Source organism: Polyodon spathula, chromosome 2 (genome assembly GCF_017654505.1).
Source record: "Polyodon spathula isolate WHYD16114869_AA chromosome 2, ASM1765450v1, whole genome shotgun sequence".
NCBI lineage: Eukaryota > Metazoa > Chordata > Actinopteri > Acipenseriformes > Polyodontidae > Polyodon > Polyodon spathula.
Window position 1 is genome coordinate 100,982,074 of NC_054535.1, and position 13,030 is coordinate 100,995,103.

Sequence of the window (13,030 nt, forward strand, 5' to 3'; positions counted from 1 at the left end):
CTCAGAAACTTGTCTTCTGATTCTGTTGTGGCGGTGGGTCTGCCAGACCTCTTCCTGTCAGAGTTTCCTCCAGTTTCCAAGTGTCTTTTGATGGCGTAGGAAACTGTACTCACTGACACCTTGGCCTTCTTTGCAATTTCTCTAAAAGAAAGACCTACACTTTTAAGGGTTATAATGGTCTGTCTGTCTTCCTTTGTTAATTGCCTTTTTCTCGCCATTATGATAGCAATATACGACTTCCTGCAGTACAATACTGACCAAATAATGCTTAAGAGGGTGCAGTAACACAGTCTGTTCCAACACTGCTTTTATACAGACAGAGGGTTTGTAAGTAATCAACAAAAGTTGGGACACCTGTAGGAATTGTTAGCATCAACTTTCAAGGCTTAATTTACTTCCGTTGCTGCAGAACAGCTGTAAGTTGTTAACCCATTACTTGTTCCCTGAAAAAGGCCTTTTTGTATAACTCTGAAATGGGCATTATTTTTCAGTTTTTGGTAACCTAAACTTTTTTTTTAACCTCTGGCAGTTTACCGCTTCCCTTTGTACCATTTCAGGTTATTCACTGGACTTGAACTGCTTCAATTTCAATAAAAACTGGAAAAATGGGGGTGTTCTACTTTCTAGAATATATAATATCTTATATATATATATGATATATATATAATATATATTATATATATATATATATTAATATATATATATATGTCTGGATGATATATTTCGGGTTGCCAAACTTTGCTGGGCGTGTGCGCACACGACTACGGACTAAAATAGCATCCATTATCGTAGGTACACTCCTCCTGATGTTGGGTGGCACTGAAACAGGTGACTGTGTACGTACAGTGCACAGTTTCATGCTACTCTACCTGCGTGAGTAAACACGACTCAGCTGGACACGTCTTGCTGTGTGTGCAGTTTGGAAAGTTCAGGCAGGCTCCCAGAGCTCTGGTGAAACATTTTCCCTACCAGAGGTGTATTGTACCATGTGCTGGTTAAACCAGCATGTTACGCTAGTTATTACTAGAAGTTCATCAATTAAAAATAACAGTCAAGGGTTAGGTTTCTTTTGCACATGATAAACAGAAAAAACAAGACTGACCTAAATAAGAATCCCTCATTACAGCACAGCAGAGACTAAAAATACATGTCCTTTGAGGCACACTGCTGGAGCACTTTGGTTTAAGATTGGCATTAAGCATTATTGGCATTTTTTCTTCCAACATCCTTTTAACACCCAGCTATGACATACAATATTTTTGATGACTGTAATGCTCAGAAGCTTTTTTGTGCACTTGGGGGGTCATACTGCTGGTGGAATCTGCCCATTTTATCCAATGAGAATGTCTCTACTTGTGACTGCACCACCCAAACAAATCCCAGATCCAGACAATGTCACACTATGAACCAGGCAGAAAACATGTTACTGTCATACTTACATTATCTAATAGAGTATGGGTTCCCCCACAGATATCTTTCAAAGAGCCTGTTGAAGAAATGAAAAACTGCAGCGTTATCACCCATTATATATTCAGATAGGTATGGTGTAACTAGGCAACAGGCTGTGTTGGTTATTAAACAGCAAATAGCTTCAAATACCATTTTTGTTGTTTTTTTTTTTTTTAGATTTCCCTTTTCGTATGTCTGCAGTGAGAGTGGTTCTGGTTTCTACTTTGAAATACGGAGTAATCATTTTTCTCCAAACCTGCTTTAAGTGCTGAAACTGAACAGCCATGCTCATTCCGTTTGAATAGCCAGACAATGCGGCCGGCCGCTCCTCTCACCTCCCCACCGCTCCTCTCACCTCCCCGCCGCTCCTCTCACCTCCCCGCCGCTCCTCTCACCTCCCCGCCGCTCCTCTCACCTCCCCGGCCGCTCCTCTCACCTCCCCGGCCGCTCCTCTCACCTCCCCGGCCGCTCCTCTCACCTCCCCACCGCTCCTCTCACCTCCTCCGGCCGCTCCTCTCACCTCCACGGGCCTCTCCTCTCACCTCCGCCGGCCGCTCCTCTCACCTCCCCACCGCTCCTCTCACCTCCCCGGCCGCTCCTCTCACCTCCCCGCCGCTCCTCTCACCTCCCCGGCCGCTCCTCTCACCTCCCCGGCCGCTCCTCTCACCTCCCCGGCCGCTCCTCTCACCTCCCCGGCCGCTCCTCTCACCTCCCCACCGCTCCTCTCACCTCCGCCGGCCGCTCCTCTCACCTCCCCGCCGCTCCTCTCACCTCCCCACCGCTCCTCTCACCTCCCCACCGCTCCTCTCACCTCCCCACCGCTCCTCTCACCTCCCCGGCCGCTCCTCTCACCTCCCCGGCCGCTCCTCTCACCTCCCCACCGCTCCTCTCACCTCCCCACCGCTCCTCTCACCTCCCCGGCCGCTCCTCTCACCTCCCCGGCCGCTCCTCTCACCTCCCCACGGCCGCTCCTCTCACCTCCCTCTCACCTCCTCTCACCTCCTCCGGCCGCTCCTCTCACCTCCTCCGGCCGCTCCTCTCACCTCCTCCGGCCGCTCCTCTCACCTCCTCCGGCCGCTCCTCCTCTCACCTCCTCCGGCCGCTCCTCTCACCTCCTCCGGCCGCTCCTCTCACCTCCGCCGGCCGCTCCTCTCACCTCCTCCGGCCTCTCCTCTCACCTCCTCCGGCCGCTCCTCTCACCTCCTCCGGCCGCTCCTCTCACCTCCTCCGGCCGCTCCTCTCACCTCCTCCGGCCGCTCCTCTCACCTCCTCCGGCAAATCCTCTCACCTCCGCCGGCCGCTCCTCTCACCTCCACGGGCCTCTCCTCTCACCTCCTCCGGCCTCTCCTCTCACCTCCTCCGGCCGCTCCTCTCACCTCCTCCGGCCGCTCCTCTCACCTCCTCCGGCCGCTCCTCTCACCTCCTCCGGCCGCTCCTCTCACCTCCTCCGGCCGCTCCTCTCACCTCCTCCGGCCGCTCCTCTCACCTCCTCCGGCCGCTCCTCTCACCTGTACCGGCCGTTCCTCTCACCTCCCCGCCGCTCCTCTCACCTCCTCCGGCCGCTCCTCTCACCTCCCCGCCGCTCCTCTCACCTCCGCCGGCCGCTCTTCTCACCTGTACCGGCCGTTCCTCTCACCTCCTCCGGCCGCTCCTCTCACCTCCTCCGGCCGCTCCTCTCACCTCCTCCGGCCGTTCCTCTCACCTCCTCCGGCCGTTCCTCTCACCTCCTCCGGCCGTTCCTCTCACCTCCTCCGGCCGTTCCTCTCACCTCTGCCGGCAGCTCCTGCTCTCTTTACATTGAATGCAGCAAGGAAGGCTGTTCAGTCTCGCCACTTGCTCCAGACATGCTCAAAGCAAGCTCAGCCAGGTAATGGCAAATCAGGAGAACAATGATGAATCAATATCATAGCAGCAAAGCCCAGAACCACTCATAATGCTACCATACACCATAAAACACAAAGGGAAGGGAAGAAAGTGACTAAAATGACACATGAAGCGACTTCCGCTTTAACAAACTGTATTACATATACAGATTGGGCATGCTGTTCCCACCGCACTCTTTAGAATACACAGTGTATTGCATGTAATAGAGTATTAAAATGGAACAGCTATGGCACTTTAAAATGGTAAACAAACTATAGAAAACTGAGTCACAAAACATTGCAGTTTAACTGAACTGCCTTACCAACAATCAACAATTGAAATGTGTCTCCCCTCAGTGGGTGCACTAGAATGCAGTAGCACAGAAGACAGGGGAATTGTCTTACAGCAGACTTGTGCAATCGAGCTAATGAACTGCAATCAAACTTGCGTTGCTACGGTTACTTGCTACGGTTACTGGAAGCAGCTGATTCTTTGCAACAACACAGATCAACTCGATTCAGTTTTGGGCCGATCCAGGAGTGAAACAAAGTGCTCAAAGTGTTCGGTCAAGTTTCACAAAAACACTATCCCTGCATCATACAATTAAAATGTATGTGTTAAGATCTGGGGAAGACTTCCAGTTAGACAAGGACAGCTTGTTAATATAACTCATGCGTGTTACCACACTCTGTGTCAGCTGCTGATGTGATATCATGCACATTGATCCAGAACAGCAGGCACTGAAAAGGGTAGAGACGCACTAGACAGGATGAAACAGGAATCACAAGCAAAGACACATTTTCACATGGGAACTCGGCATACTCGAATTAACCGCTGCCAAACACGAAAGCAATAACACCCACTTCTTCACACACAGAGTACAACCTGTCCTTGCAACATATTTGCTACATATTTACCTACTTATAATGTGCTGGACCTTCACTCTGTCACAAGAGCCGCATATCACAGAAGACAGATTTTACCTGTATCTATTGTAACTGTAATCTTCATCCAATCACTGTAATCTGAAATCAGTCATTCGCAATCCAATACTAAATTTACCAGCAGAGGGCAGTGCAGCAGGTAACACTACAACTCAGCTTGAAAACAAAAAAGATCTGAAACAGTTCACAAGGTCTATGTCCTTTCCATAACGTAATGTAATGTAAGAACAACTGAAGAGAAAAACAAGAGCAGGTCGTAATGAAAAGGTCAATCAAATGTTAAATATACTCAATACCTAGGATACATGTCTCAGTTGATTATGCAGGTTTATTTATGTTGGAGGATGTCATTCTAGAATTTACATTGAGAGAATGTGTGTACTTAATGCTGCTGGGTTTACTGGGTCTATTTATTTCTATGAAACAGGATACCTTCTGCTAAGATCAACATACCAGCTTCTCATGCTAATTAGCCATCTGTTATAAAAACATTGTACGGCTTATTTAACTACTTAATTTGAAACCTTTATTTGTTTCTATCCATGTTCCGCATATTGTTTTAACCAGGACACTTACATAAACTTATATCAACAGAACAGTAGGGGGTAACCCTGGAGAGCCATTCTATGCCAGGTTTAACCCCTAACTGCTTTAGAGCCTTGTTGGAGGTTTAACAGGTTGACTAAACAATTAGCAGCTGGTCTGGAAGGGCCAGAGCTACCCATTCCTGCATCTGAGGATCGTCCGTGACATTAACAGGGTTTAAACTCATCCCTTTGAGATCTCAGTGAGATCTGAGGGCTGTGCCAGCCCGGATCTGTTCATAAAAGCAGTCCTGAACAATGGCGGTGGCTCTCTGGATGGACTGACGTGCACATTCACAGATCTCCGTCCTGAACTTGTGTACGTGGCTTTTTCCACACATGGGTGCCTTGACCATTTTCAGAGCTTCATAACAGAGCTCATTTGGATGAATCTGATGGTCAAATTTGCTTCATGATATCAGGTACAAATCTCAAAGGCTGTTGTGCACTGTAAAAACTTTTGTGCCAGGTCCTTCGCATGTTGAATCCTAATAAATTATTAACTGACTCCTGTACTGTTTTTATTTTAAAAGAGTTTTTATTTTGTATGACTTTTTTTTGCCTCTACTTAATGCTGAGGCCGCAGAGTCCTGGAGTCAGACTGCACAGCAGTGCCAGCAACAGTCTCACCGCAAAGCAGCAGTCTTCCAATACAGCGTCTATGCAATGTGCAGACACATCTGTAAAGATTTCACATTCAACATGTACGTTTGTGGGAATAGAGCTGAATGAGGACCAATATGGCTGAGATTTTGAATTGAAAAGCGGAGCTGTCTTATATAGCTTAAAGCTAAACAAGTTTAAGAGTCTAAATGCAACAGAAACCACCTTTAAAAAGCCCATATTCCAGGTTGGATTTAATATACTCCCTAGTCTAACCTGCTCTGCTTGTGCTGACAGTAATGATAGCTGTTGTGCCCATACCACAGCAAAGCCAACCAGTACAAGACAGAGGATCTATGTTTGAGTACTAGCTATATTTTTTTGTGCAGAAGCTATCAAAGCTCCAATACTCATAGGAGTCGTTCTAAATACAGACACATTTCATACTGTATAATGAAAGATGGTCCCTTTGTGGAACAACATTACAACAAACAGTATTCCAAACAGAACATGTCAAAAACCAAGCGGTGCCAATTTTCCGTTGGCAGCAAATGTGAAGTTATTGAATAAACCTGTATTACTAAGCACATGTGCAAAGATATTGATACAAGAAAACATGCAGTACCTTTGTCAGCAGTGCCTTCAGTATATTCCATTTGTGGCCTGCCATCCGGTCCGTTTATTTTAAGGGATGTAATCTAAAACATAAAGATGCCTTATGCATATCTTTCAGTAGTGTTTGTTTATTTGTACAGCTGTCGTATCTGAAGTGGGTCTATTAAATTTTCATCAACATGTAATAAAAGCAGTAGTTTTACTGTACAATAAACAGTGATCAATAAATAAAGTACAGAATATAAAATGCAAAACCACAAGCCTTTTTAGGGGGAATGAAATAGAAAGTACACAGTACACAGGTTTCTGAGCAAGTAAAATGCTAAACAGACACCAATGAATGATACTTTAAACCTCAAAAAGATGTACGATTATGCAGCTTATAAATCAGTACAGTTCAAAGGCAGTCATTCTTTGACACAAAGGGACAAAGCAAGGCAACTTTAAACCAGGTTTCACCACTATTTATACCAAATGAAAACCACAAAAAGGCATGTGATCACATGTGCCAGAGGCCACATCAAGCCACTTCATTTTGCATGCAAGTGCACTGAGTTCAACCCACTTACACAAGACACAGTGGTAGACTACCTTCTTTAGGACAGTTTAGGTGAATTAATACCACAGGAGCAACACCTGGATATCTTCTGCACTTCTCACAATCTGTTCATTCATGCACGGCTGCATGCCTTATACTTGTGAGACACATCATTTGATACAAAGGAACATGGAATTCATATGGACAATTTAATCCACAGGAATCAACAGGACTGAATTACTTCAGAACTTACAGAGGAAGTTCATAAAATATCCAAGTGTTACTCATGAGGTATTCAGCCGGAATTCGTTATGAATTTGTGGTCATGACTTTAAAGTGTTACTCTTTTATTCTTGCAGATGACATCTAGCTTATTTTCAGAGCCAACAGTTCCCAGCTTCATTACAATGAGGGACACAACTGCTTTGTTTATTTTTGAACACTTGGTTGCTTTTGTTCAAAGCACTTGGTGCAGCGATTCTGAAGTGTTCAAATTGCCTTTTGAAAAGCAGACTGTGGTTGGCCTCTATATCGCTCCTCTAAAGCACTTTCAGGGTGTCATCAGAGGGGAATAAGGCTTCAAAGGGCTTTCTCATGCTTTCATTCGGAAGCCCAGTGCCCACCTGCCACTCTGCCTGATAATGCCCTGTCGAATCGTACATGTGTGACATGCTTGCCTTGATGGTATCTTGAAAGAGGATGTGGAAGGGATCCTAGCACCAATCACAGCTGGACAATCAGGAAGACTTCAGAAACAGTGGATCAAATCACTGAAGTAAGGTACACCTTTTATTAATACAATAAGCTTACAACAAACCAAGTTTCAGAGCCACAGACACTTCAGACTTATCTTCCATTCTCAATGTGCTTGTAAATTTCAAGTACAATACTTTGCCTTTTAGTACTTTTACTATGTACTGATACGGCCAAAAGTTTAGCATCACCTAAAATGCTTGGATTGAGACATATTTTTTTTTTTAAATTATATGAACATAATTTAGATATTTTATTTAACATCATGTAATCAAAAAAACTACAAAATGATATTGCAAAAGTCAACCAGAAGCCATAATAGTAGTACAATATTTCAATGATAGATTTTGAAATGTCACATTTTTCAATTTTTTGTTAAGTATATGGAAAACTACAAAGTGGTATGTAATTCAGTATGTTAATGTAACAATATTCAGCAGGTTTCATTCGACTTTATCAAGCAAAATTAGTTAATCCTATAGAGTGATGCAAAACTTTTGGCCATAGCTGTAGACTCACATTTCCTCTGATCATTATGGTAGACAGGAAACCAGCAATTACTGCAGCAGGGTTCACTCAGCAGACAGTTCAGAGCTGTGCTGAAAAGCAGTCGAGTGCCGATTGCTCCAAGTCCGAAAGATCAAACACCGGGTTTTGTGTTCCATGATTTACAAAGTCACAAGCAGTTTCAGTGTTACATGGTAGCAAGCCTCTCAGCCTCACCCCTCCCTCAACGCTTGTTATTCACTCTCCTTCTGATTTACTACAGGCTATGTGAATAGGTCATGTTTCAAAACTACCCACTGCTACCCTGACTGTATGTCAGCTTCCCTTGGTGCTGTTCACTTATAACAAGATGTAAACAGCCATTCTGTTCACACACATGCAGACGCTAAGCTTATAAAACCATTCACTGAACAAAGTCATCAGACTTTCATTCAGGGCTTTCTGTTATTTTTTCATGTATTGTTAATAAAAAACACTATCAGTCAAAAGTTTTAGAACACCCCCATTTTTCCAGTTTTTATTGAAATTTAAGCAGTTCGAGTCCAGTGAATAATCTGAAGTGGTACAAAGGTAAGAGGTAAACTTCCAGAGGTTAAAAAAAAAGTTTAGGTTACCAAAAACTGAAAAATAATGTACATTTCAGAGTTATACAAAAAGGCCTTTTTCAGGGAACAAGTAATGGGTTAACAACTTACAGCTGTTCTGCAGCAACGGAAGTAAATTAAGCCTTGAAAGTTGATGCTAACAATTCCTACAGGTGTCCCAACTTTTGTTGATTACTTACAAACCCTCTGTCTGTATAAAAGCAGTGTTGGAACAGACTGTGTTACTGCACACTCTTAAGCATTATTTGGTCAGTATTGTACTGCAGGAAGTAGTATAATGCTATCATAATGGCGAGAAAAAGGCAATTAACAAAGGAAGACAGGCAGACCATTATAACCCTTAAAAGTGTAGGTCTTTCCTTTAGAGAAATTGCAAAGAAAGCCAAGGTTTCAGTGAGTACAGTTTCCTACACCATCAAAAGGCACTTGGGAACTGGAGGAAACTCTGACAGGAAGAGGTCTGGCAGACCCAAAGCCACAACAGAATCAGAAGTTTCTGAGAGTCAACAGCTTGCGTGAGAGGCAGCTCACAGGACAACAGCTTCAAGCACAGCTTAACACTGGTTGAAGTAAGCAAGTCTCGGTTTCAACTGTGAAGAGAAGACTTCGAGCTGCAGGTTTGATAGGTCGAGTGGCAGTAAGAAAGCCATTGCTAAGATGGCAAAATAAGAAAAAGAGGCTCGCCTGGGCCATGAAGCACCGCCAGTGGACTACTGAAGACTAGAAGAAGGTCTTATTGACCGATGAATCAAAATTTGAAATCTTCGGTTCATCACGCAGGGTTTTTGTACGCCGTCGAGTAGGCGAAAGGATGGTTCCTCGGTGTGTGACACCAACTGTCAAACATGGAGGAGGAAGCGTGATGGTCTGGGGCTCTTTTGCTGCATCCAGAGTCGGCAACTTGCACAGAGTGGCACCCTGAACCAAAACGGCTACCACAGCATTTTGCAGCGCCATGCAATACCCTCTGGTATACGCCTAGTTGGTCAGGGGTTCATCCTACAGCAAGATAATGACCCAAAACATACCTCCAGGCTATGTCTGAACTACCTTAGAAGAAAAGAACAAGACGGTAGGCTTCAAATCATGGAATGGCCAGCACAGTCTCCAGACTTAAACCCCATCGAGTTGGTTTGTGAAAAACTGGACAGAAGGGTGAAAGCAAAGCAACCTACAAGTGCAACACATTTGTGGGAACTTCTGCAACAGTGTTGGGAAGAACTTTCCGAACAATATTTGATTTCCATTGTAGAAAGAATGCCACGAGTGTGTTCGGCTGTTATATCTGCAAAAGGTGGCTACTTTGATGAGTCAAAAATTTAGATTAAATTTTGTTAAACAAAACGATTCCATGATTTCTTTTTTATCTCCAATTGTTTATTTGTTCTATGCTTTAATTTCAGAATACACTGAGACATTAAACTGCATAAATTTCAATAAAAACTGGAAACATGGAGGTGTTCTAAAACTTTTGACCGGTAGTGTACATTACCAGAGAAATAAAAAAAAAAACATACAAAAAAAAAAAAAAACCTCTGCTAGCACATTTACACAGCATGTACAGTGTATTTCCACATGTGTGGAGTGGTAGTAAGGTATGTTAATATGTATAATTTACCTTCTCTCATGGTAAAGGAGTGTAGTTGCATGAGTACTTTAGTTGGGTAAGAGGACATCGAAGTGAAGCATCATGATTTATAACTGCTGTCCTTTAAAACAGTGACAGAACAGCCTGTGCTTTCTCATCACTTACTGCCATATATACTATATATATATATATATATATATATATATATATATATATATATATATATATATATATATATATATATATATAATAAATGGATAGGTGTCTTCAAATAGCTATCGACTTCTTTAATTTCTATACTTTAGTTTTCTGTATCTTCACCAAAATATCTGTCGATTTCTACAGGCAAAGGAACAGCATGTGATGCAGAAGCAGCACTGCAAAGCCTGTCTCTCACCTCTGTTAGGAAGTTGTTGTCCTTTAAATGCTTCCTCAGGAGCTGAATGTTTGCCTCCAGTGTCCAATCTGTGCCATGAGTGACGGTGAGTGACAAGGCCTCCGATAAATGAAAGAACTTCAGCTGCCTGCCACTGTCAGCCTGGATCTCAGAAATACCAGCCAAGGCAGTGACCAGGGGATTCGGGGGACTGCAAGAACAAAACAAAGCAAGCGCTCTGTTCAGCCATAGACATCCACATTGGCAAATGCCTCAACACTAATTCTGCACTAACCTGGTCAAGTGAAAGTGTTTTTAAAAAAGGAGCCTCTGTTCAAAGCAGGTCAATGCTAATGACCCCTCAGATGATAAAATAATGGGCCTGGTTTTCAAAGCTTTAGTAGCAGCTTGATGTATTGATGGCTTTGGACCCAAATAACATTACAGGCCACTAACTGGCAGGTATTAACATGCAACTTCAATTACACTCCAACTACAAATCAGTCAGTATAAGCACGTTTGGATCTCTATTTAAAACATGTTGTAGGCACCTATTCAAAATGATTAATATTACAATTAAGTCCATTCATTGCACAATTTGTGTGTGCTGAGCTAAAGTAGGGTCCTATTACAGTAACGAGCTGATTGGTCATCTGAAGTAAACTGTGTGTGTGTATCAGTGGAGACATGGGCACCCTCATGCTGTATCGTGTTTCAGAAATATTGAATTTACAGATATTGTCTTTGGAAAACTAAGACACAGCATATTTTGTGTGTAGTCATCAACCTTGACCCGTTTACAAGTTCAGATGAGCTCTTTATAAATATGGGCATTCTTTATACATATGTTACATAAGTCAGAAAACATTATATACTGTAACCTATATATTAAATGAAGTTATATTTTTATCAGATGCAAACATAAATTGACTGAACTGAAATTTTTTATCAGTTTGGTTTCTTGTTAAAAACTAGTTTTGGTTTAGTTTTTTTTTAACAATGGAATTTAAGGGCACTTTATGGAGATTATCCAGATAAAAACTGAATTATTTTACATTCAATCTGATGGAAGACCAGAAGAGTGTGGATGCTGCAATCAGACAAGCAGAAGACATTAAAAACTGTACTTACAACAAAGAATTATTTCTATCATGTGATTGAATATACAGTTAACTGGGTCCATAATAGTGGATGATTACATACTGGAACTAGAGTATACAGTACCTCAAGAAGCATGCTTCTGCTCGTTGTATAAATTGCTATATTTTTCTATTTGCTCAACACTTATACAGCACTACGGCTGCTAAAGGGGGATTGTTGAGGTGTCAATATTATTGCACTGTTTTTGCTGTTGGCAAAAAAGTTATGATTCTAACAATCCACAAAAAGGGAGTATTTGTGAACAAAAACAAAGCATCCCCAGGGGCATAACATTAAAGGAATGGCACATATGATCGGATTGGTTGTACACATGAAGTAAAAAGATCTCTAACATCCATACGGCATGAGGTCAAAACAATGGGGCAGTGAAATAGTTAATGTACATCACCAGTATTGGAGCTCTATTGGGATTATCATATAACACAGCTGGGTACTAACGGTATAGACACCAGCACCTAATTTAATGATCTAAATGGTGGATCTTATTACCTCCATCCCAAAATGAAATGATGCTGTGCTCTTTTCACTGTAACATTACTGATTTGTATGTTTTATGTTAATAGGTGAGTTAATAAATCACCCCTGCAGTAAAACACCAGCAGGATTAATGTAAAGTCCAACATCGAGTCACTATCTAGATATCTCAAAGTGTGCTGTTTGCATTGGCCCATCAGTATCCCCTCGCATTCACACAGACACACAACTGACAGGCAGGCTGGCTGCTCAAAGAAAGAGGGAGAGCGACACAACAGCACACAAACATCTCACCAGCACAGCAAATTCCCAACCCCATCCCCAGTCTGTTATTAAGTAAATATTTTCGCCGGTCGCTTGTGCATTTCTGGACTTTATCCATTCAAACACATTTTCATAACCAAGTAATTCAGCAAGATTAATTTATTTCACGTTAGTAAATCAAACAAACAAATCTGTTGAATTGACTCACTAAACTGAATGAATCAAACGAATCAGGTCAGTTAAATGAATGGAACTGCACATCACTAGTTTTCAGGTCGGAAAAAGAGGTTTAAACAGCGCACCTATCAGTGGTTAAAGCCCTCTTTCCAAACTAACTAATTATCGCTCACTTTAATGCGCACAATACAATTATCACCCTTCAGTAAATACAATGTGAATGAAGCTCATTGCATTATTCGCGTGATAATTAATAGAATTGCAACAGTAAATACGGATATCATTAACATGCACAGTAATTGCAATTATCGTGCAATATAAAGTTTAGCGCATTTTGGTAAATGAGGCCCATAACATTCAAATTCTGGCTTGTGAGGCTGGATTTAAAAAATAGTAATACAGAGGTGTGGCTACACATTATATCATACAGGCATTACAGGGTTAACACATAATGAGTACTGGTAAGATCAACTCCCCTGTTCAAGTTTCTGATAGTCCACGATCATGTCTAATATTTGACTACTGGGCT

General features: G+C 42.6%; 1 protein-coding gene across 5 annotated transcripts in view; it reads right to left on the reverse strand.

The window, feature by feature from the left end:
• LOC121305420 (rho guanine nucleotide exchange factor 28-like) overlaps positions 1 to 13,030 on the reverse strand; it is a 116,379-nt gene that overhangs the window by 64,375 nt on the left and 38,974 nt on the right. For 4 of the 5 annotated variants that reach the window (XM_041237084.1, XM_041237077.1, XM_041237090.1 and 1 more), the window contains 3 exons: positions 10,447 to 10,636; positions 6,069 to 6,141; positions 1,440 to 1,486 (listed from right to left, as the gene is read on the reverse strand). In XM_041237084.1, coding sequence (XP_041093018.1) covers positions 1,440 to 1,486; positions 6,069 to 6,141; positions 10,447 to 10,636 — 310 coding nt within the window. The remainder of the gene's footprint in view (positions 1 to 1,439; positions 1,487 to 6,068; positions 6,142 to 10,446; positions 10,637 to 13,030) is intronic. The other variant, XM_041237095.1, reaches the window with a different exon arrangement.